This window comes from Amyelois transitella, chromosome 3 (genome assembly GCF_032362555.1).
Source record: "Amyelois transitella isolate CPQ chromosome 3, ilAmyTran1.1, whole genome shotgun sequence".
Lineage (NCBI taxonomy): Eukaryota > Metazoa > Arthropoda > Insecta > Lepidoptera > Pyralidae > Amyelois > Amyelois transitella.
The window spans coordinates 11,471,290-11,497,139 of NC_083506.1; the positions used below are offsets into that span (position 1 = coordinate 11,471,290).

At 35.3% G+C, this 25,850-nt stretch overlaps 4 protein-coding genes across 6 annotated transcripts; 1 reads left to right on the forward strand and 3 right to left on the reverse strand.

Moving 5' to 3' along the window:
- The first annotated feature begins 6,213 nt into the window (after positions 1-6,213).
- LOC132902839 (putative nuclease HARBI1) lies at positions 6,214-7,823 on the forward strand. The gene is made up of 5 exons (XM_060949400.1): positions 6,214-6,468; positions 6,576-6,772; positions 6,880-7,012; positions 7,124-7,262; positions 7,402-7,823. Exons 1-5 carry the CDS (start codon positions 6,214-6,216, stop codon positions 7,821-7,823), a joined length of 1,146 nt encoding a protein of 381 aa, XP_060805383.1.
- On the reverse strand, positions 7,695-13,802 carry LOC106129802 (uncharacterized). 2 transcript variants are annotated; one of them, XM_060949402.1, is made up of 6 exons: positions 13,605-13,802; positions 12,647-12,726; positions 8,878-9,073; positions 8,594-8,779; positions 8,083-8,516; positions 7,695-7,831 (listed from the first exon to the last, which is right to left on the reverse strand). In XM_060949402.1, exons 1-6 carry the CDS (start codon positions 13,611-13,613, stop codon positions 7,795-7,797), a joined length of 942 nt encoding a protein of 313 aa, XP_060805385.1. In that variant the 5' UTR covers positions 13,614-13,802; the 3' UTR covers positions 7,695-7,794. The 2 variants fall into 2 exon arrangements, with proteins under 2 accessions (XP_060805385.1, XP_060805386.1); XM_060949403.1 differs by lacking the exons at positions 12,647-12,726; positions 13,605-13,802 and adding an exon at positions 9,253-9,784.
- Positions 13,803-15,366: 1,564 nt separating this feature from the next.
- LOC106129791 (acireductone dioxygenase) lies at positions 15,367-19,292 on the reverse strand. Of its 2 annotated transcripts, none has more exons than XM_013328464.2 (5): positions 19,156-19,292; positions 17,435-17,563; positions 16,390-16,562; positions 15,835-15,967; positions 15,367-15,545 (listed from the first exon to the last, which is right to left on the reverse strand). In XM_013328464.2, exons 2-5 carry the CDS (start codon positions 17,552-17,554, stop codon positions 15,414-15,416), a joined length of 558 nt encoding a protein of 185 aa, XP_013183918.2. In that variant the 5' UTR covers positions 17,555-17,563; positions 19,156-19,292; the 3' UTR covers positions 15,367-15,413. The 2 variants fall into 2 exon arrangements, with proteins under 2 accessions (XP_013183918.2, XP_013183917.2); XM_013328463.2 differs by having other exon boundaries at positions 19,027-19,166.
- Positions 19,288-25,301, reverse strand: LOC106129789 (acireductone dioxygenase). Its single transcript, XM_060949910.1, has 5 exons — positions 25,035-25,301; positions 24,350-24,516; positions 23,383-23,515; positions 21,936-22,097; positions 19,288-21,695 (listed from the first exon to the last, which is right to left on the reverse strand). The coding sequence occupies exons 1-4, from the start codon at positions 25,155-25,157 to the stop codon at positions 21,966-21,968; spliced, it is 555 nt and encodes a 184-aa protein (XP_060805893.1). The 5' UTR covers positions 25,158-25,301; the 3' UTR covers positions 19,288-21,695; positions 21,936-21,965.
- Positions 25,302-25,850: the final 549 nt, after the last annotated feature.

A 25,850-nucleotide genomic window follows, 5' to 3' on the forward strand; every position in this document is an offset into this window, starting at 1 on the left:
ATGTATGTATATATTAGACAAAATGATTTTATACTGCAAACACAAATGGAATGAGTGTTCTATTAACATAAAAATATTCCACCACAATGGGTGTTGTGGCCTGACAATCTGTCAAGAATGAGTCACGTAGTGGCCATATTTATACAAAGTTTAAACAAGCATTGTTGTTTACAAAACGTACCTAATGGTGCAGGCACTAAAAGAAATGAGAACTGTTCAATTTGACAGACGAACTGTAGATTTATGAATGGTGTTGATATTATGTGAGATAGCTATGCTTAATTAGTTCACGTTATATTTATGGTTTTAGCAGTTTTATGCGAATTTATTAGCGCGAATATGGTATTTTTCCTTCTGAGTGCTACCTATTTGAAAATTACTAAGGTTCGTGCGTGATAATTTCTTGCCCCCGATGGAATTAAGTCAACCATATATAAAAGTCTCTGCCTACCCTAGCGGGGAAAAGACATGTTGATTATAGGTATGTTTATTAGGTAAACAAAGTGATACTTTTTGAAGATTTATTTTGTAGAATTTGAAATAAAACGACTCTTTTGAAGTCATTTTCATAGCTCAGTTTACGACATAAAAACGAAACTAGTGACCGTTAATACCTGATTCATTGTAAACCAGCTTGCTTGATTGGATAAAGAGTCCATCAAGGTCTAAACTCATGCGCAATGCACATCCCGTTCATAGTCAAATAAACGGTCATTTACTAACCGATGCTCTGAGTTTGAGAGAAAAATCGTGAGGAAACCTGCACATTCAGGCAACTGAATGTGTAATCAATCCATCCATACCATCCGTTAGGGTGGGTCTCTCTGCAAAAGTTGCAGAAGTAAGTCGGGAGCCGACTGACTTACCCAAATCCAGTATGGTAGCCATAGGCGTAGTGGTTATGTGTAAAGTGCCGTGCGGTTCCCGGCACCAATACAAAAAAGAATAGGACCACTCCATCTCTTTCCCATGGATGTCGTAAAAGGCGACAAAGGGATAGGCGTACAAACTTGGGATTCTTTTCTAGGCGATGGGCTCGCAACCTGTCACTATTGAACCTCAATTCTATCATTAAGCCAAATAGCTGAACGTGGTCATTCAGTCTTTTCAAGACTGTTGGCTCTGTCCACCCCGCAAGGGTTATAGACGTGACCATATGTATGTATGTTATGTGTAAAATCGTGACCTCAAATCCGTGGTCATAGGCCCTAGGCGCCCTTCACTCTTCTTCAGACAGGTGAGCAAGCAACCGGGACTATAGCCAGGAAATTGATGGTCATTTCAACGTGACAGTCCAAACCGCTAGCTCTGGAGATATAAAACTTTACAAGAAAAATCCATAAATGGTCTCGTGGTGGACTTACTGTCCACCGAAAATAACTTGACACTCCCGAAATTCTTGTTAAAATAAAAATTTTGCTTTTTACAATTTTTTTACAGAAATTTCTTGTTAAATTAACAGGATTTTTAATTCATCCTGTTAATTAAAAAATGTGTTATTTTTTTTCTCTTTACCAATATTTTTATTTAATGCTGTTAATTAAAAATCCTGTTAATACTGGCAAAGCATCGAGCGTATTTACCTAACTATAACTGGGTATTCCCTGTGACAGCCTACGTCTTCCAGTTTCCATAACACAATTGGCTCCGCCTACCTCGTATAAGCTAAAGACGTGATACACATTAGCCTAGTGAGGATATCCCTGGTAGATATTTCAATTGTGTCCAAGCCTAACTGTCTGGCCGTTGATTGACTCCTTAACCATGTCCGGTGAGTTAGTCAGTTTCCGCCATTTGTGTGTAAGTGTGTGTGTGACCGTGTGTAAGTGTGTGTGTGACCGTGTGTGTAAGTGTGAGTGTGTGACCGGTTTTACAATTAAGCCACGATGACTTGTGTTACATCAGTTAGCGGTTCATGGACGCTTCTGTTGACCCCCGACCGAAATGATGGGTGTTATTTTGTCCAGGGCGTTTATTTGCAATAAGGGAGCAGATGCACCAGACCACACTATTCTTATAGTAAGTCGGATAAATTTAAAATTCTGTGATAACTGCTGATAAGTTGATTTCATTCATACTCTTGACATGACTAGGGCTAGTATTTTGATAGAAGAATGAAAATTACTTATCCTTTAGATGAAAAAAGAATAGGACCTCTTCACCTCTTTCCCATGGATGTCGTAAATGGCGATTAAGGGATAGGCTTATAAGTTAGGGACTATTCTTAAGGCGATGGGCTAGCAACCTGTCACTATTTAAATCTCAACTCTATCATTAGGACGAATAGCTGAACGTGGCCTGTCAGCCTTTCAAGGTTGCTGGCTCTGTCTACCCCGCAAGGGATATACCTAGACGTGATTATATGGATGGATGGAATTGAATCAATTTTATGAGTCGAATATCGCCTTAAACCATCTAAATATTTCCTTTTCAAGTCCTACTCCAGGTAAAAAGTGAAGGATGCTAATTATCTCTAAAAATAACAAATCCTAAAATATAAACAAGTAGTTGTTCTTTAAGAACAACATACATACATACATACAATATGGTCACGTCTATATCCTTTGCAGAGTAGGCATAGCCAACAGTCTTGAAAAGACTGAATGTCCACGTTCAGCTATTTGGCTTAATGATAGAATTGAGATTCAAATAGTGACAGGTTGCTAGCCCATCGCCTAAAAAAGAATCCAAAGTTTGTAAGCCTATCCCTTAGTCGCCTTTTACGACATCCGTGGGAAAGAGATGGAGCGGTCCTATTATTTTTTGTATTGGTGCCGGGAACCTAATAGGACTAAAGTTGAAAGAAATTTTTTTTTTTTGGACAAATAACACAGATTGAGTTAGCCTCGAAGTAAGTTCGAGACTTGTGTTACGAGATACTAACTCAACGATACTATATATAATAATAATAAATACTTATATAGATAAACATCCAAGACCCAGGGCAATCAGAAAAAGTACTTACAACAACGTACGAACAACTTTTCTCATCAGTCATGTGTCGCAGACAAGCGTACTACCTACCGCTACCGACCGCCACAGAGGCCGTCAAAATAGATAATAAATAATTATGCAAATAAAAGGTGCATTGAATACGGGCGTAGTTATTCAATCCAATTTACCAAGTAGCTTTACGTACACAACAAATAATACCTAATTTTGATTTTGTTCAAGATTTGAAGGTTTCTTTGTTAGTTTCAGATTAGAAAAGAAAATTTAATTTGTAATAATTCAAAGTTGGTCATGTCTGACCTTAATAGTTGAGCGTGCAACTAGAAAAATTAAAAGATTATAATGATAAGTTTGCAATGTCTAAGAACTGGGAGTAAAAACTGGACATTATACATACTATATGGCAATAGGCGTTCAATTTGGAACTGCTAAACCAAAATTTAATTTTAATACCAGGACCTTATTGCTACTAATATTTTATCAATTGAAGAATATCTCAAATCAATTAGGTAAATACTCGAAAAATAAACCTATCTTCAAAGGAATCGATATGCTGTTTGTTATTAAGCATCGAATGAGATTTTATTTCGATGTTTTGCCAATCAATTACTAACCCGATTTGTAAACGGCATCATTAAATTGTTTTGTGGTGTAAGGCACAAGCTGAAACTTTGGCATTAAATTAATAACATAAATATCTACATAGAACTGTTACATTTTCAACAGTAACGTTAAATAGGTATCTTTCGAGCATGCTTACAAAGATATTAAAATAAATAATCACGTGCCACCACCTTAGGTCTTATCTTGCTTACCATCAGGCAGATCGCGGTCAAGCGCAATCAAATCTGTTATAAAAAAAATATGTATAATATGTAAAGCGATGATACATTCTAAACATGATGTTTAGAATATTATTTATGTTTCTAGCCTCGTACAAAAATAATAGTCTTCTCATTAAAGAACATGATATAAATGTGAAGATCAAAAGACTTAAATGGAGATGGGCAGGTCATACGTCAAGGAGGAAAAAATGGAACAATTAATTAATTAGTAATTAGCACGTAACACTATTTTAAAATAAATTGATTATTTAATATCTTTTATTCTTTTTAATTTTAAATGGAGCAAGATAATCACTCAGTGGGCTGCTAGAGAAGGCAAAAGGTGGAGAAAAAGGCCACTAGAGCGATGGGACGACATAAGACAGGTTACTGGTACATGGTGTAGGTAGTGGCAGGTGAAAGACAGGAATGGAAAGCTTGGAGCAGGCCTTTGACGACTGGCAAACAGATTATCAGAAGTTTTAAGAATTGTAATGATTATCTGAATAAAGACTTATTATTTTTTTATTACTTACACACACATTGTATATAACGTATTTTGTGAAATAAGAGAATAAGGTAACACTATTTTGTAATAAATTGATTATTTCATTCTTCTTATTAATTTTTAATCGGAGAACATTTAATTACTTTTGTTTTTAATATACTCTAACCTCCTGAATTTTGTACCACACCCAAATACCAATAACGGGCGCGCGCGCGCATTCTACTCCAAAGATCAACGAGTATGCCAGTTATCGTAAACAGTGGCACAGGAACGCGATACCCCTGGAAAATAGCCAACAACCACTATAGTTATATGTTATAGTGGCCAAGAGGTATATAACGGAATAGCTGGGAACTTTTTATTAATAACTAGCTGTGCCCGCGACTTCGTCCGCGCGGAATAGTTATTTTGGGCATCATTGAAGCCCTCTAGGATGAATAATTTTCCCCGTTTTTTAACATATTCCATTATTTCTTTGCTCCTTATTGTTACAGCGTGATGTTATATAGCCTAAAGCCTTCCTCGATAAATGTTCTATTCAACGCAAAAAGAATTTTTCAATTCGAACCAGTAGTTCCTGAGATTAGCGTTGCGTAGCGTTCAAACAAACAAAAAAACTCTTCAGCTTTATAATATTAGTATAGATATTGGATCGATCTCCGCGGTAAACAACTCCGCTATTTATAGTTCTCAGGCAGGGGAAATATTTTAGAACCAAAGGTCGAGTGGACTCTGGGAGCCTAGGAGAGAATATTTCTTATATTTTAATTATCATTCTGGCGTTTGTCGTGATTGTAGTCTCCCTTGGGAGAAGCCAATAAAAGGCAAGCCTTTGATCACAAAGAAATTATGAAAATTCCACTGAATAGGTGACCTTCGCTCAGTGATAGTGAAAAACCTAAATACTCGTAGCTCGGGTGATGATTTTCGCAATAATTGAATTATGGCGGGATACTTAGTTCTAATCTAAAAGAACGGAATTTTTTACAATGAACAAATGCATACAGCCTAAAACGTTACGTCTTTTCAAAAAACGTGAGTAGGTTTAACAGAAAGACAATGTTCTAAATCAAAAAGAGAATAGAGATATTTGCAGCTTTTGACATGGTGCTGTGTGGTTCCCGGCACAAATAGAAAATGAAAAAAGGACCACTCCATCTCTTTCCCATAGATGTCGTTAAAGGCGACTAGGGGATAGGCTTTAAATTTGGAATACTTCTGTTGGGCGATAGGCTAGCAACCTGTCACTATTTGAATCTCAATTCTATCATTAAGCCAAACAGTTAAACGTGGCCAATCAGTCTTTTCAAGACTGTTAGCTCTGTCTACCCCGCGAGGGATATGGACGTGACTATATGTATGTACATGTACCTACATATAAATACATAAATACGCTTGCATTACAACAATAAAAATCCATTCCCAAAGTCATACTAATTCTTATATTTCTTCATAGAAATCTTTGCACCAATTCAAAATTTCCCCGCAGATAGAGCGCTAACACAGCGCCTTTATCGACTTCAGGGGGCTTACCATAATGTCTTGTAGCAGTATTGTTTCAATATTACTTTTGAAATTTGTACCATGACACTTAGAAAACAATATTACTTTAAGCTTACATTTCTTAGCAGTTTTGATGACGTCACAACGAAACGTTCATTCAATTTCGTACTATAAGCCGTTATTTGACAACTAGTAATATTGTTTTTACGTCAATTTTTGCGATCTTGAAAAAGTTGGTCGGATGCCATGGAAACAAAACTTTTTTCATATTGAGTGTGATTCCTTCAATGCTTACAAACCACTTGAAAACCTTATGAGACATTTGAGTGTTGAAATAAGTAAGCATAAAGTGTTCACTGTGTTAGTTACGTTACGTTAGTGTTTGAAGGTGTTTGTTTACGTGATATATATAAAACAACGTTTGTAATGGCTAATGAATACGAGATCTTTGAATACTTGGAAGAAGAAGACGACCATGAAGATAGTGTAAGGAGGAAGCAGGCAGCAAAGGAGCGGCATAGACGATTACGGGATCAATGTGATCCGTTTGAAATATACACGGATGCTCAATTTGTTAAGGAGTACCGATTGACCAAAACACTAGCTCGCGATTTATGTGAAGAGATTCGACCTTTCCTTAAAACACCACAAAAAGCTACTGACTTGTCGGTGGAGACAAAGGTAAACCTAGAAAACTTTTATTTAGAATATGTATCATAATGAGAATAAAGTGCATCTATATGGGGGATTCTTTGTGTTATCTTCACTTACGTATTTGCTTTTTTCAGGTTTTGACTGCTTTGTCATTTTTTGCCACAGGGTCTTATCAAAAACCTACAGGAAAGATTCAAGGGCATTTTGTAGCTCAGCAAACTGTGTCTACTGTCATAAATGAAATTTCAAAGTGCCTAAATAATACATATTTTAGAGAAAAATATATTCACTTTCCTAATAATAGTGATGAACAAAACAAAATAAAAACAAGGTATATAAAATAACTTAATACAAGACAAATATAATATAAATACTAATGTTTTATTGTATCCCATGCATTTTCTTATGGTAATAAAAATAATATATTCCTTGTTTTAGATTTCATAACAAGTTTAATATTCCGGGAGTATTAGGATGCATTGATGGCACTCATGTTGCTATTGTGCGTCCTAACCAGCATGAAGACAGATATTTTTGCAGAAAGGATTACCATTCTCTAAACGTACAATTGGTAAGTAAACTTTTAATAATTGGCATAATTTTGCCCAAAAATGAATATTTAAATAACTAAGTAATTTGGTTGTAAATAAATATAAAAACTAAATATTTACATTGTTTCTAGGTTTGTGATGCTGACATGCAAATTATAAGTGTTGATGCCAGTCATGGAGGTGCAACTCATGACTCTTTCATTTGGTCTAGTCATCCTTTAAAGGACTACATGGAAGAACTAAGTAATAATGAAAATGTATGGTTTCTTGGTAAGTATTTTGTATTTTCATAAGTAGTATATAAATGAAACTGTCGCCATAATGCAGGCATAATGGTGGATGTGCTAGTATCATCAACTTGTAAAAAAAGCTTCATTATAAAAAAAGTTAAAATTTAATTGTTTTACAGGTGACTCTGGATATCCATTAAGACGGTACATGATGACGCCTGTTTTAAATGCAGCACCAAATACACCAGAGGCACATTATACAAATTTGCATGTGCATACTAGAAATATAATTGAACGCACAATTGGTCTTTTAAAAGCACGATTCCGTTGTTTACTACTACATAGAAGATTGCACTATCAACCAGAGGTAGCTGGTTCTATTGTAAATTCATGTGTTATATTACATAATATGTGCAATGGAGCCAAGCTACCTCCGCAAGAGAGAGCAACAGAAGAAAGACAAGAAGAATCTCGATTAGTGGCAATTTATTCTGCACATAGTAGTATTCCAGTGACGGAAGGAGGGCGTGGTAACGTAGCACTCCAGCAGGGTGTGGCCGTGAGGAACGCTCTCATTCAGCGGCTCTGGGAAAGGCGCTAGACATTATGCTGAAAATAATAATGTAGTACTTTTAATCACATACAAAATTTTAGTGCTTATTATTTTATTTATTTTCTCAGTAATACATAGGTATTTGGATTTTTACTTACTAAAATCAAGTTTACGGAAATTAAGTTATAATTTTTATTTTATTTAGATTTCATTTCAGAATAACACTAATAGCTAATATTAATTTTATAATATGTATATTAGTCCTTTAAAATAAAGTATTTTTTGATGAAAAGTATGTTGTCATTACCTTTTTATATCCCGTATATCATCTTGTATCGTTTTTAGACTATTGGCAATAAGTGCCAGGCTTCGGTGCACACCCTCCATGGCATTACTGCTACGCACACTGGCCTCTGTTTTTTCTTGGGCCGACTGCACGAGAAGACGCCTAGCGTCCTCCCGAGATAAAACATGGCGGCTGCGGCTGCGGCTGCGGCGTCCACTAGGCTGGGAAGATGGTGCCAATAATTCTGGCTCTTCTCTCTCTGCTCTCTCCCCCTCAACTACCGCAGGAAAGGGATCCTCCAATATGGCTTGCTCAGTGTCCATATGCCTATCCACTTCATGCGAAGGTCCTGCACCATCATCAAACACCTCGAGTTGTACAAGTGAAGGTTCTTCCATACCTTCCCTTGTCAAAATGGACTGTGATGTAGGTTCAGATGTTACTGCAGTATGTGCCTAAAAGTACACAAAATAGTAACAATTATAAAAATTATATATACACATTCATTTTTGACATGACTTCAATTATTTACCTCTGTTAATGGATCCACTCTGATTCCAGCCATACCTTGACCAAAATCTACTCCTAGTATGGATAAAAATTTATCCTCTATTTGGGACAAAGGTGGCTCATTAGCTGATCCTCCTCCGGTTCGCCGTCTGGATGAATGTAGAGCGGCATTCCTTTTTTTTAATTTTGCCTTGTAATCCACCCAGTACTAGAAGAAATATGTAATAAGTTATGATAAGTAGTCTCCAAGTAATGCATTGACTGACACATATGTTTAGATATACTTATATATTTTTATTTAGTTACCTTTGACCACATTTTTCCATCTTTGAGTGCACCATCTCCTTGTGCGTTTAGAATTTCGGCGATTTCTTGCCATTTCCTAGCCGAATATTCTTTCGCCTGTAAGGAGCGGTTAAAACCAGTCGCAATGTCTTTATTAGAATTTAAGAATTCCCACAAAAGTTCAAGCTGCCTCATAGAAACGCGACGATTCCTAACCCTGCAAAAAAAAACCCACTTCAAACTTATACCACTTAACATAGCTGACTTGTTATTACTACGAGAAATTTTTAACGAAACAAAATACTTATATGATATGAATTTGCAAGAAATAAAACAGTTTCACAACACACGTTATGTCCGTATTATACACACACACCAATAATTGAGTAAACTTACTTGGAATTAGACATAGTTTTAATAAAAATACAAATTATTTTCTTTACTTCGAATAAGCACAGACTTTTTGAGTGGCCGCGCCGACTGTTTTGTTGTGACGTCAAAAAATGTTCCGAATGATGCCTGTAGTATGGTACACAATTTCACTTGGAAACGTAATTCAAAAGCCATATTTTGTTTTAATGATTAAGATTTAATACTTTAATACTTTATTCACCTTTTATACACTTATTAACTTTTAAAACACATATTTTATAAATGAGATTATGAAATTAAAATTTCGTATTGTCGTCCATGAGAGTCAATTGGAACACTGCGTAAAAGTGACGCAGCTATACGAAACACATCTTGTGTCTCGCTTTCACAATCGCCAGGGAATAGATAAATCCTTCGTTCTTTCACAACACTAAGCAGGAATAAAACAATCTTGTTTTAAAAGTTCATGGTATGATTTGGAACAACATTATTTTAAGCTTGAAACAAAACGGGCGAAAACTATCATGGTTTTCTTAAAGTTTATGGTAAGCCCCCAGGGGGCCAACCACAACGTCTTATAGCAGTATTAGTTTAATATTACATTGATTTTTCGCACCACGAGGTCTTTAAAACAAGCTTAAAACAATATTACTTTTTCAGATAGTTTTGGTGACGTCACCTCTATTTCGTTCATTCAAATTGGTACCATGACGTGACTTTACGCCTATAGCATTATTGTTTTAATGTCAAATTTAGCAATCTTAAAAAAGTTCCTCTTTCGCAACGGATACAACATTATTTACTGAAATAAGTGAGTAAATCTATATAGTTTCGGAAAAAAGCTTATTAGAAAGTGAACGTGTATATTAAAGGTAGTGACTGCAATTGTTTAGCAATGGATTTGGACTTGGTCGTCGTCTTATTTAGAAAAACTATTTCAAACCACATAACTAAAGTTTTATTCATGAAATTGGTTTTGAACAAAACTCACTTTATTTCCATGGTGACGCTGAATAGACGAATATGAAAATGAGCCATAAGATTAAAATAGGCCTCACCTATTATGTCATGCTCAGTCGAAGAAAGTTTTTTATTTACCACTTAAAACTAACATAAATCTTATTTAAAGTTTGAAACACTTGAGTTGGGTTTGTTTACATTTCAAATTTTTTTTTCGCCTATGACAGCGTGCGACCTTGCGTTCCGTTAACGATTCACCTCGTCATAAAGATTAGGTTTTATACTTATTTATCAACATTTTAAATCATATGTTTGAGATATTAGTTTATATTACATAATAAATTACGTAAATATCCTTATTTTTTGTAAAAAAAACACTTTTTAATAATTTACTGCAACTTTTATACTTATATTATTATAAATTTTTATCATCGTACTTAATGCGTTATACGGAACGACAATTGAAAGCGATTGAAGGGGATGGCGTTATGTATTGTATATAGCGCTGTTTCTTTTTATCCTTTAGCAGGGAATAGACAAAGTCAATAAATCATTCGTTCCTTCGCAACACTAAGCAGGAATAAAATAAGATTGCGTGATAGAGGTCATGGTACAAATATGAGTAATGTTATTACAAGCTTATAATAAGACTTCCTTGAAATAAGATTGTTTTACAAAAGCTTGTGGTTGGCCCCCAGGTTACGTAAGACACCACCTAGGCACCTACTTGGTGCACATTGGTATAGCTGACTGCGGAAGGTCGCCTTATCGACCGGCGTTGCGTAACTAACGGACGGCTGTATGCATACAGGCTATAGAATGTGAGCTTTGAATGTAGAACGGGTGAGGTGCTTGAATAAAAAAAGCTTGTGGTTCAAATCCTACTGAGAAAAACTACCGTGTGGTTTCCGGCACCAATGAAAAAAAAGAATAGGACCACTCCATCTCTTTCCCATGGATAATAAAAGGCGACTAAGCGATAGGCTTACAAACTTGAGACTCTTCTTTAGGCGATGGGCAAGCAACCTGTCACTATTTTAATCTCAATTCTATCATTAAGCCAAATTGCTAAACGTGGCCATTCAGTCTTTTCAAGACTGTTGGCTCTGTCTACCTCGCAAGGTATATAGACGTGACCATATGTATGTATGTAGGTATGTAAGAAAAATTATTTACAATCTCTGTTAAGAATTATGTAAATATCCTTTCCGGAGAGGTGAGGACTGTTTGCATGGAACCTTATTTACTAACGTAGGGAGGGAATAGGTACTTTTTTCTTTCTACCCCTCCAGTTAACTTTATAAAAGCTAAGAAAGACAATGAGCTTGCATGAAGAGAGTTATGAATGTGGATGAAGCGAAGTAAGTATGAAGTGATAGTGGCAAGTGGAAAGACGTAGTCTCTGCCTACCCCTTCGGGAAAGAGGCGTTATTTTATGTATGTATGTAAGAAAGACGGTGGGTAAGACTTATGCCTTGTCAAGCTTTTTTGAGCATTCCCAATAGGTCGCCTCTCATCAGCGTCCGGTGGTTGGGTAGTCAAGCAAGGTTATAAAAGGCGATCCTGTTTCTAGAATACTCTACGCCTCCTTATCCACTCTAAGGTCGTCATCATTCTAGGCGCTTGCCCCGTTTTGGTCCTTCGTGAATATAGGTAAGTCGGATAAAATACCGAATGATCTTTATAAAATAGCTTGGATACTTAATGGTTTCTGGGTATTAGGTGAAAGTTGTTATTTTCTTAGTCGCCTCTTACGACACGCATGGGGAAGAGCACGATCAATTTTTCTGGGTCGAACTCCACACGGAAACCACTAAAATTAACATTTTTGCCTTTTTAAACTGGGAAGGCGTTCAGCTGTCATGCTCCAATTCATGACTACCCACCCCACATTCTCCTAGTGTGTGGGGTGGTGGGGATGAGGGGGTGGCGTGGGAAGTGGGGCTAGGTCGTTACGTAAGCTGCGACCTAGATTCAAGCGCGGATTCTAAAGCTCAGGGAAAGCACTTTTCAGCGAAATTAAGGGCTTTTGAAAATTCGTTTGAGAAAAATACTTTGTGCGGCTTGAACGGAAAGAAATGTTTGTTTTAATTTTTTCATTGTTATATTATTGCGTTAGTTTATTATATCATTAGGTGACGTGGAAACAAATGAATTATATGAACCTAGATTTAGAGAGAATGGATTATGGTAGACAAGATTAACGAAATATTTTTTTTTTAAATGCCACTTTAGTATAAAGTTATGATTACTAAGACAACTCAATACCTTTAAGCTTTAAGATTTCTCAATTCACATATATTTAAATCTTAAAAAATTAAGAAATAAAAAAAAATAACAATACATTTTCGTAATACGTAAAACCGTGTAGGTAACCTTACCTACTTTAAAAGCTCTCTGAAATTTCATGCAAAAAGTCTATCCTGTTTCAAGATTACAGTAACCTTTCAGCACTTACTTGGCATAGGAGTAGGCTATGAATATATACCACAGAACGAACACCAGGATCCCTTCTCCCATGCCTGTGGGCTCTTCCCCCTGTAAATAAGATTGTCACGTTATATGATACCAATTCATACATATACATACATAATATCACGCATCTTCTATCGAGGAATCTACGCAGAGACTACAATTTTTCTATATGATCCCCAAACTTTTTCGCTTTGTTCACTACTTATTATTATTATATATTAATTGTAGGTAGGTATTGCCGTGTGGTTCCCGGCACCAATACAATAAAGAATAGGACCACTCCATCTCTTTTCCATGGATGTCGTAAGAGGCGACTAAGGGATAGGCTTTTAAACTTGGGATTCTTATTTTAGGCGATGGGCTAGCAACCTGTCACTATTTGAATCTCAATTCTATCATTAAGTCAAATAGCTGGCCGATCAGTCTTTTCAAGACTGTTGGCTCTGTCTACCCCACAAGGGATATAGATGTGACCATATGTATGTATGTATTTTTTTATTATATATCAATTGTAGGTAGGTATTGCGTCTCGGATTTATTGAAAGGAAATGTACCGCATCAGGCTACTCAATTCTCATTAATTTGTAATCACATTAACTTCCCTGTTTTAAGGCATCCCAGGATCAAACAATTGGCTTGCACCCATGTGAAGTCATGGGTACCTACTAATAAGGTTTTAATAACTTAAGGGCTAGTAATAAGTAATATTATTTATTAGCGCAGCGGTAGTACGCTTATCTGTAACACGGTACATCCCGGTTAGAGCATTTAATGATGATGACACGAACTTTTTTCAAATAGCGTCTCTAAGATGTTTATCTATTTGTAAGTATTTAACAAAATATAGTATCGTTAAGTTAGTATCTCGTTACAAAAGTTTTGAACTTACTTTGAGGCTAACTCGTATATGTATAAAGTAAGTAAAAAGGTATTTTATTTACCTCAGCCATGGTCGCTTCGGTTTTTTCACGGTTTGATTGAATTTGTATATATATGTACCTATATGATTACAGGTTTATTTAACACTTATATTTATTTGAATTGGAATACATTGTAGTTGGGTGTAATTTAATACTGTTTAAGTTACATTATTCATTTTCAAAATATTGGTATTTCTTCTTTATCCTGGACATTGTGAATTTTGATCGTGACAACTATGACATTGTCAAAATGAGACAGGAATTGAAGAGTATAAATATGGTATATTAACTTAAACTCTTTTTTGCTAACTCAACCAACGAAAGAGTCTCATATAGATGAGTATATCTTCTCGTTTAGCCCTTAGTGTCGTGTGGTTCCCGGCACAAATACAAAAACGAATAGAACCACTCCATCTCTTTCCCTTGGATGTCGTAAAAGGCGGCTAAGGGATACTTATAAACTTGGGATTTTTCTTAAAGGCGATGACTAGCAACCTGTCACTTTTTTAATTCTATCATAACATAAAGCCTACAGCTGAACGTGGCCTGTCAGTCTTTCAAGACTGCTGGCTCTTTCTATCCCGCAAGGGATATAGACGTGATTATATGAATGAATGATTGGTCCATAATTTTCCCTGGACAAACATTTAGTTTTATAGTACAAAACATGAATGGTTACACCATAGATTTAGAAGATGTGACGCTAGATGTGTATTAATATAGCGGTAACCATGCTACAAAAGCGTGGAGAAAAGAATTACCAGATGATTCATTGATGATGTTGATTAATTGGTTATATATAAATCACAAATCAAAATAGATTATAGGTGCACACCTTCTTAACATGAATCTGCGTAAAAATATGTTTCTACGTATACTATCTTTACATGTAGAAAAGCATGAAAGTGAAACCTTACATGCTTCTCTTGAAGGCAGTTTCTGACAATAAGTTGCCACAGACACCCAAACATTCTCATGAATGACTAGATTCCTTGAAATGTACTTACTTACCCGGGTTAAAATCTGACTTGATTTAAAACAAGGACAACTATTATAAGTACTTAATTAAAATGTGAACATTTTGTCACCTTATAAAATGTTTTAATTTTTGAGCAATGACATATCTAATAAAAATATAACGAAATCTATGTGGCTAAGATAACAATGATTTTTTCATAGCCGTGTTAGTTGTAACCAATTGGGCACATACAAAGATGAGGGAGAGACATTTTCAGTCGTTGAAGGAACGATACTTTTTTATTTGCATACATATAATCACTTCTTTATCCCTTACGGGTTAGACTGCGCCAAATTGTAGGTAATATTGATGCTATACTTCTAATTCTGTCAATCAAGTAGTTTTCATGGTCTGAAAATTTATCCTGGGTCAGATCAAACAGCACCAGACACAGACACATATTACGTCTTTACCACTTACGAGGTAGACAGAACCCACAGTGACACGGCCAGCTAGAGTTGAGATTAGCCTGACTAAAATATCCCATCTCTTGATTGGCTTTTGGCGCAGAGAAAGAGAATCTTTTCTAAAATCACTACAAAATATAAATCATAGTCGCTTCTTACGTCTGTCCCTCTGTATGTATGGTTAGATCTTTAAAACTTCACATATATACATACATACATAAAAATTAAAACTTCACGTTGAATTTTAATGCGTTATTTTAATAGAGAGAGTGATTCAACCTGAAGGTTTATTTGTATAAATGCTACACGTGCGAAGCCATAGCGTGTCGCTAGTATTACAGAAATAAAACGATTGAAATAACTTTTAATATATTTATTTGAATGTAAACAGTGTGTAATGTTAGTTCAGTTAGCAGCCGCGAATCCCCGTGCGATTCTCTCCATGTATCGTTGCCGGCACGGCATGGCGTCTGCCGGACGATTGTACGCTTGCCACGCTGGCTCTTCGCTGAATAAACGCTTCATTTTGATGTGTTTCTGAAAAAAAAAATTGTTAAGTCCATTTTGTTAGGGTCCATTTAAGCGCTAGTCCATTTAAAAGATTTCCACTCTAAAACGAAAAACAAAAAAGAGTCCGCTTAGGTGAGATCAATCGGCTCGAGCTCATTTTGATTATATTTCGACAAAATTTGAAATTTAGACAAATGAGTAATAACAGACTAGAGAGTAATTTCTTTAAATTCTCTTAGAAGCCGAGTTCCGGGCAATAGACTATTTTAAATAGTGTGATATTAAAGTTAATTACAAATGAATGTATGTCGCTCACATTAGAGTCAAATTCAAATCTGTGGTAAATTCCGCCTGGGAGGATGATCAGGTCGCCTGCGCAGATCTTGATCCGGATCCAATGGTCCACGCTGTCTCGCACGTCGAAGTAGCCGGCGCCCTCTAGGAGGAATCTAGAAAAAATATCTTCTTGCAATTAAAGTCTTAGGAGGTCTTAATGTATTGAATCAGCTTACTATGCTGGCGGTGTTTCCCGTTGGTTAAATCTCAATACTTTTTACTGGTTGAGAGGAAGACCTTGGCAGTTCATGTGTTTTAGAAGATAGCTACCAAAGTATATTTCATTTTTCAAATCATTAGAAGAATGGTTCTTAAAATAGAATGAATAAATAAAAAGTAGGTAGACACGTTAAGGAGTTATTAAAATTAAATTAGGAATAGACTGCATATTCGGACAAATTACACAGATTAAGCTAGGCCCAAAATAGACTTAGAGGTAACCTTTACCTCTATTAATTCTCCGTTTGACTTTACACCGATGTGACAGACGTGCAAGCGCAAACAAACTCACATACGCATTTATAAGGATGGGTACCTTATTTCCTCATCAGAATGTAGATGCTCCGTGGCGAAAGATCTCTTTTTTTCCTCAAATTCATCAATGGATAAACATTTTTCTGAGCAAACCATCTCATCTTCGTACGAGTACCCCCTCTCCTTCTTTATGCTATCTAGGATCCCATCTGTTTTGTAAGTTTCCACGTTCAGCTAAAATAATAAAAAAATATATCAGTTGGTCATAGACTCTTGTCTATGACCAACTGATATATTTTTTGTGTAGAATTTTGGTACTATGGATAAAAATTTAAAGAAAGCTACAAAGGTAGTATAAGTCACAATAACAAAAGGAATATTAAAATATTTATTATGTAGAGGAATGGTTTAAGATTTCACCCCCAATAGCTTTTGTACGGTTGAACCGATTTTGAAGAATTAAAATGCAGATGAGCAATTAATCATTAATTAATTGTTTCTTAATTTAATTAATATTAATTAATTAATTAAATTAAGAAACAACATTTGTTACAAATTTTCAAACTGTATTCTTATGATAAAATTTAAATCTAGAGCGTCGGTGGTCTAATCGGTAAGGCTTAAAATGCGCGATGCGCAGAAAGGCACAGGTTCGAATCCCACTTCGGCCATGTCCCAATGACTATTTTCGAAAATTATGAATATTTGCTTGAATACTGACCGATTCTCTTACGATGAGGGAAAACATCGGAAACCTGCACATTCAGGCAATGCAGGATGTGTAACCAAGATCGATCCAATACGGGTTAGGTTTACCTGCCAAGTTTGCGGAGGTCAGATGGGAGTCGCTTCGTGTAAAAATTTGAGTCATCCAATGCAGGCTCCATGGTCAAAGGCATACCCCGGGCTCCTCGCCAGAGTAGTGTGAGGGTGCAACCGGGACTTAAAACCAGGAGGAAGTTGATCAAATTAAAATAAAAAATTACTAATAAAATTTACTAACCTAGATAGTAGGTAGATAAATATCTTTATCAAGAAAACGCATTGTTATAAAGATAAATAAATTATATAACGAGGTAGCTAAGTCATCAATATATTAATCATACCTTAAAGTACTCTACTCCAGTTTTATTGTACAATTCCTCCGCTGAAATATATTTTGGCGCCATTTTTTTCTGTTCCAAACATTCTCCATTTTGTGTATCAATATACCACGCTTGCAACATTATTGTTGACTAAAAATAGAACTAGAAAATGAACCTATACCTTAATAGCTTGTTTGAGTACTGATCATTCAATGGAAGTTGTTTATTTATATTATCACGAACTAGTTTTTGATAGCGACTTTACTCGCTTACCTACTTACTTTTAAATAATATTAAAATCTACAGCCATTTTAATATTATTTAAAAGGGATAAAGACGTGATTACATGTATGTATGTAAAGCTTTTTAATGTTTATTTCAGTCGCGTCTCTCTGGGTGGAGCCCAGGGTCTGCACAATTCAGAAGTAAGTTAGTTTACAGAGCGACTCCAGCATGACCACTTAGTAGTAGCTAGGTTTTCTTTTACAAGTTAAAGTTTTGCATACGACACATAGTAAGTACTATTAATAATTCTGTGGCACAAGGTAAACCTAGGTAGGTATACACGGAAAAAGTGGACATAATGGTCCTTAATCAGTGCCGGGAAGAATATAAGTGGTCAACAGTCCAACTGAGTTATCTCAAAGCGTATTTTCATACATATAATCACGTCTATATCACTTGCGGGGTAGACAGAGCCAACAGTCTTAAAAGACTGATAGGCCACGTTCAGCTGTTTGAATTGAGATTCATTCATAGTGACAGGTTGCTAGCACATCGCCTAAAAGAATCTCAAGTTTATAAGCATATCCCTTAGTCGCCTATTACGACATCCATGGGAAAGAGATGGAGTTGTCCTACTCTTTTTTCTATTGGTGCCGGGAACCACACGGCAAAGCGTATCTATTGCATCCACAAACCCTTACAAGTACCTACTTAGACCATTTCTTAGAATGTATAAAAAAATATATTACATACAGACAGACATACACCTGTTTTTCTTTATTATAATCAGTGGTACTGACCGCGTGACCGCCAATAGGTACGCGGTCGACAGATTAGCTTGATAATTAAATGTCTATTATATACTGACGCCTTTTTTCAATTAAATTATTATTTGATGATGTTCATAATAAGTATTCATCTATACTAATATGTATTATAAAGCTGAAGAGTTTGTTTGTTTGACCGCGCTAATCTCTGGTAATGGCTCGAATTGAAAAAAAATAATATTATTGTGTTGAATATACCATTTATCGAGGAAGGAAGGAAGGAAGGAATATATAACATCACGCTGCAACTTTTAATAGCGAAGAAATAATGGAAAATGTAAAAAAAAAACGGGGAAAATTATTCACCCTTGAGAGCTTCAATGATGCCCAAAATAACTATTCCACGCGGACGAAGTTGCGGGCACTGCTAGTAAGAAATGATTTCCATTCTTAATTCATGGGCAGATGGGAACGCTTTATAATTGACATTTTGGTATTATGATATAAAGTCCTATCCTTATAATAAACAAGATTATTGAAAAAAAATAAAACTATATTGAAATCGCTTCATCCGTTTATAAGCTATGCTGCCACAGACAGACACGTCAACTTACAACACACCTCTTTTTGCGTCGGGGGTAAAACTTAAAAACTTTTATATTTATTTAAGGTTTGCCCAAATCAGTAGTCGTCATTTGAGTAAAACTCATGAAGTCCATTAGATCAAGCGTGACAAAGTTACACACTTACGGATTTCTAATATTAGAATTGTTTCAGTGGTAAATATCGCGCTATTTCGAACTCACGAATATAACTAAAATGACGCAAATTGAAGAAACAATAAAATAGTTACACTCGACATGATGATCAATTAAACACTCGTTCCATGTAACATATAAATATATTATCTTATCACAATATCGTAACATATAACTACATAATGTAACAACTTTATAAAAAGACACATAATTTTGTTTTTGAGCAAACTAAATTTTCCAAGTGTGTATAGTTATTATATAAAAATAATAAAAGGACGCCACTTTCTTGTCTTTAGTTTCAAATATGACGTCATAAATGTTTTATATTAATTCAAAATATGATGGGAAAGTCCATTTTATAAATTTAAATAAATATGAAAAAAATAATTATGCCATCTGTGAATAAAACAAATTTAGAACAATTTTTACATACATACATATGTAAAATCACGTCTATATCCCTTGCGGAGTAGACAGAGCCAACAATCTTGAACAGACTGATAGGCCAAGTTCAGCTGTATGACCTAATGATGGAATTGAGATTAAAATAGTAACAGGTTACTAGCCCGTCGCCTACAAAAACAATCCCAAGTTTAAGGCTATCACTTAGTCGTCTTTTACGACATCCATACATGTCTGATTTATACAACCTTTCCTTTCATAAGTAAGTTTGTATACATATTTTGCGGTTCCTTATATAGGGATGATTACATTTAAATGTTGATATAGAAATAAAAAATTACTCCCGCCCTTATTCACGAACGTTAACAAGACATACTAAGAGCTCAAATTCAAATTCAAAAAATTCAAAATTTTTTATTCATTATTATAGGATATTATTATATCGCTTAATAATTGTCGTATGGTTTAACAACTTGGTTGACGTCAAATATATTACTTAAAAACTAAGTTTACTGCCGCTTCCAAGGCGTCAGTGCAGAAGAAGCGGTAACAAACTGCACTGCAGCATTTTCTTTAACAACGTCAACTTCACAATATTAAATTATACTTAGAATATAATGTGGACGGGAGAATACATTGTTCACGGGAGATTTATATATTTATGAGATTTAATATTGAAAAAAGAAATATATATATATATATATATATATATATATTTTATGGATTGCCAATTTTAAAAAGATTTATGTACAGAGTGTACTGAAATTTTGATTTAAGTTCAAATTAAACTACAATTAATTACGAGGTTCCTGTGCCAAGCTCGAGCCAGATGTTTTTATCATTAAGGTAATCATCAGTCCTATAATAAGCCTTCTCACAAAGTACTTTCTTTACATACTCTTTGAATTTTCGGTAGGGCATATCAAGAACAGACTCCGGCAACCTATTATAAAATCGTATACAGTTCCCCATAAATGATTTACTGACTTTGCTAAGCCTATGAAACGGTATGACTAATTTATGTTTATTACGTAAATTTCTATCAGTTGTGGCACTAACTTTTTGAAAAAAAGAGGTATTTTTCCTAACATACATTATAAGATCAAAAATGTACTGGGACGCTACTGTAGGTATGTTTATTTTCTTAAAGAGTTGTCTTAACGAGTCTCTTGGTCCTAAGCCGTAAATTGCGCGAACGGCCCTTTTCTGAATTATAAAAATAGTTTGTATATCAGCCGCGCTACCCCATAAAAGTAAACCATAAGATAACAAGCTATGAAAATAGCTGAAATAAACAAGCCTAGCTGTAGCTACATCTGTCAATTGTCGGATCCTCCTAACAGCATAAGCGGCAGAGCTAAGTCTATTGGATAGTTTAGAAATATGAGCACCCCACTGTAGCTTTGCATCAATTATAATTCCTAAAAACTTTGTATTTTCAACAAATTCTAATTTCTGGCCTTCCAGTATTATGTCAGTATTGGCCTGCCTTACGTTTGGAAGGGTAAATTTAATGCATTGGGTCTTATTAGCATTTAAAAGAAGATTGTTGGTTGAGAACCAGATAGATATGGCCGACAGTATATTATTAACCGAACTTACATTTTCGCTATGGCGATCTAATTTAAATATTAAAGAAGTGTCATCGGCAAACAGCACTATACCCGCCTGTTTTTCCACCATAAAAGGCAGGTCATTGACATATACCAAGAAGAGGAATGGTCCTAAAATTGAGCCCTGAGGAACACCCATTGAGACGCTTGATCCGCTTGACTTTTTATATTAACGCTGATTATATTATAGGTATGTTCGCTATTTTCTAAAGAAGGTTGTCTGATAGAGAATTCTATTAGCATTAAGTTCACCTGATGTAGTATTTAAGGCTTAATAAAGTTTTTAATAAAAAATATGTCTTATCATCTGTCTCTATCATTTTGGATACCAAAGTGGTAGAAATAGAGAAAAAACAACACATACGCCTAATAAAGTTTCGTGAATTCCTTATCACAAACGCTGATAAACCAATATATGTATCTTCTCTCTTCCTAGAAACCCGAATGGCAGAAAGAGACAAAAAATAAGACATATCTAGACAACGTCCGTGTATAAGATGGTCTGGTCTATTTCTTCTTCTTCAAATCTATCATCAAGTCAAACAGCTGAACGTGGCCATTCAGTCTTTTCAAGACTGTTGGCTCCATCTACCCCGCAAGGGATATAGACGTGACCGTTTGTATGTATGTATGTTCTCCGAATCTCTCGGAAAGCTGATAAGCCAATCAACTCTCTTCCTAGCAACTGGTATGGTAAAAAGACAAAAAAAATAAGACATGTCTTGTCAATGTCCGTGTATAAGATGGTCTGGTCTATTTCTTCTTCTTCTTCAAATCTCTCCAAACGTCAGTGGGCTGCCACAAAACCCTTATGAAGCTTCTCCAGGTACCGCTGTCTGCACTCCATGTCGTCTGCCGGCCGGTTGTGGGGCAGCCACACAGGTTCGCCGATGAAGAAACGCTTGGCTTTGATGTAGTTCTGAAATTGAAATAAAAAAAAAATAATTCTTATACAATCCTACTAATATTATAACATACATACATACATATGGTCACGTCTATATCCCTTGTGGGGTAGACAGAGCCAACAGTCGTCAAAAGACTGAATGGCCACGTTCAGCTATTTGGCTTATTGATAGAATTGAAATTCAAACAGTGACAGGTTGCTAGTCCATCGCCTAAAAAGAATCCAAGTTTGTAAGCCTAGCCCTTAGTCGCTATTTACAACATCCATGGGAAAGAGATGGAGAGGTCCTATTCTTTTTTGTATTGGTGCCGGGAACCACACGGCACGGCAAGTTAATATTATAAATGCGAAAGTTTGTATGTCAGGATGTCAGTATGGATGTTTGTTACACTTTCACGCAAAAATTACTGAAACGATTACGATGAAATTTGGTATGTAGATAGCTGAAGAACCAGAATAACATATAGGCTACGTTTTATCTCGGAGTTTCCGCGGAATTGATAGGGTTTCCATGCGGACGAAGTCGCGGGCGGCCTCTAGGTATTTATAATTGAATTTGACCCCACATAAAGTTCTCTGTCATACCCAATGGTGAACTGATAGATAATGCTTCTAGGAGTAAATACGCCAATTGTGCTATACATTTGTATTTTGTATAATAAAGTTATAAATAAATAAATAATTTTGTTGACCAAAAAAGTCTTAAAATCATAATAATACATATAGTTACATCTTTATTCGATGCATATACAGAGCAGAGTCTTGAAAAGATTGAACTTGATGCCACATTCAGCTTATAAGCATTTCGATCCATGGGAATTGAATGATTGAATGAATGATTTATTGTAAAGAGATGCAGTGGTCCTGTTCTAAAGTTCTGGGAACCACACGGCATTACAATAAAATAATTAACCAAAAGAACAAAGATAATGTCCCAAACACTCTTAAAACCCCATCAGTTTTAAGAGTGTGACTAAGAACACACAAAAGATGACATACACCAACAAACTATACTGGAAAAGATTTCTATTGAAATAAGTAGCAATACTGTTTTAAATGCTCTTGTATATAATTTTGAGTATATCAATACAAACATACATACATATGGTCACGTCTATGTTCTTGTGGGGTAGACAGAGCCATCAGTCTTGAAAAGACCATTTTCAGCTATTTGGCTTAAAATAGAATTAAGATTCAAAATGTACATTAATAAATAAATAAAAGAAATAAATAAATGAAATAAATAAACAAAATGAATTATTAAATAAATAAAATTAATAAATAAATAAATACTCACATTAGTGTCCAAAGTGAATCTGTGGTAGATGCCGCTGGGGATTACGATCATGTCCCCGGCGGAGACCGCAATACGGATCCACTGGTCGGAACCGTCCCGCACGTCGAAGTAACCGGACCCGTCTAGGATAAACCTGGAAAAGTTTTTATTGACGATTAAAAACATGTCGGTATTAAAAGCATTAGTGGTGTAATGGATACAGTTCCATATCAAAATGCCTTATGTAAAAACAGAAACCCGCCTTTTTTGAAGTTGTTAATATTTGTAAAACCTTCCCTTCACCTAAGTGTAACAAACACTTCCCTGAAACTCACATTAAAATCGGTTCAGCGAATCGCGAGTTAAACTGTGAACCACCTTTTGGTTTTGAAGGTGGTTAATAATTATTAATTATAATTAAATGTCATCCACCCATCTCCTTTGGGTCTATGTATGTTGTGCTAGATTAAAGAGAATGAAATAAACAGTGATGAAATGAATTTGTTGTAAAATTAAGTTGTCTTAAGGTAATTGCAAGCTTTGAACTGTGTGTAGTAAAATTCAAACTGTCACTATTTTAATCTGAATGTGGCATATTAGTATTATCAAGAATGTTGGCTGTCTACCCCACAAGGGATATAGACCTGATTATATGCTTGTATGTACAGGCAACACAATATATGGCGAAAAAACTACAAGTGACTTAAGGCTGCATTCAGAATATTTTTTGCAAGGAGGGCTGGCTCATCTAGCAAGTATGTAAAAAGTTATGTCTCTTTAAAGTGTATATGTATATACAAATCTTCTTGAAATTCGGATTTGTGTATGCATAATTAAGCATCTGAAGAAGAACTCCCCAGTGCCCTTCTTCACAGCCTGGGAGTCCTATAAAATTACCTCTCACCAATCTTACCTGCGACAATTTACTAAATACCAACACGGCTTGTGTTTGTTTGTTGTGGTGGTTGTTGTGTATTACAGTACCTACCTAATTTCTTCATCAGTATGCAGATGCTCAGTGAAGAAAGACTTGATCTTCTCCTCGTAGTTGGCGAGGCACTCCTTGGAGCACACCATTTCGTCTTCATAAGAGTATCCTCTCTCTTTCTTTATTTTATCCAGAACTCCATCAGTTGTGTAGGTGTGAACATTTAACTGAAAAATGGGAAGGTACCTATCTAAAATTAAACATTGTACTTAAACATTCCCCATTTTTCTGTATGTATGCACTAATCTCAGGGAGTTGTGGACAGATTTTGTTCCTGTTTGAGGGTTTTCTGAGGATGGTTTTATTTATAAATGCTACTACCCAAGTGAAGCTGGGACAGGTGGCTAGTATACTGATAAACTTCCAAAAAATGTTTCATAACATGAGCTTAAACACACCTCTGCTAAGTAAGTGATAAGTAAACCTAAATTACAGGTTAGGTTTCAAGACATTGAAAATTATAGTAATTGATTCTAAGTACGTAATAAAATTAATCTTTGTATGTACTGAGATTATTAATGATAATCTTTCTTACGCAGTAGCGCAAATTAAGTATATTATGTAGTTTTTGATTCAAGATAGGTTTTGATCTATTATTTAATAATTTAGAGGTCAAACAGACAATACTTGTGTTATCAGCTCTTAAAAAATAATGAAGAGGATATTGATAACATAATCTACTCACGCTGAAGTATTCAACGCCGGTCTTATTGTACAATTCTTCCAAGGTGATAAATTCGGGAGGATTCCTATGGTGTTCCAAACGTTGATCGGTCGTCTCGTTATCCATATACCACGCCTTGACCATGATAGTAGCTTTTTCAGCACAAATTGTTAAAATGTTAATGGCCCGTAATATAATAATTGAGTGATATTGATAGAAAAAACACGAAAACAATACAGCAAGCAATAAACTGAAAAAGATTTATTAGGTACTTTTCTAGATTAGCTGACTGCTGACAGTGACATTGACAAGTTGTATGGTTACAGTTTAGTGTGTACCTATGTATAATTTTCAACTGCCCCAAACTTGTGGTCCATAGTCGTAACATAATTCCAACTAACTTTAGAAATTAATTCATTTCTCTCTCTTCTCCACACTCGTTTCTTTTATATTATTGCAAACTTCCTAACTAAAAATAACTTAAGCCTATATTTGCCTGAAGAAGCCTGTTCCCATTAGGTACTATTATTTTATTTCCTACCTCCGAAATTTTTACTTATGTGCTCTCTTGTTCAACAAAACTTTCATGTACGGTATGATTATACATTCACATTATTAACTTGTCTTCTCTTTTACTAACAATACCTACTTGTTGTGTCTGTGCATTTGTTAACCTTCTCCTTTCAGATCGTATAACGTCCATCGACCAATTTCGTAACTTCGTGTCTCTTCAAACCATGAAATTGGCAGAATCACCAAAAGTCTGGTGCAAGCCATAATATAGAAAAGAAAGAAAAAACCTATGTATAAAAGAATGAATCCCCAATATTTCACCTA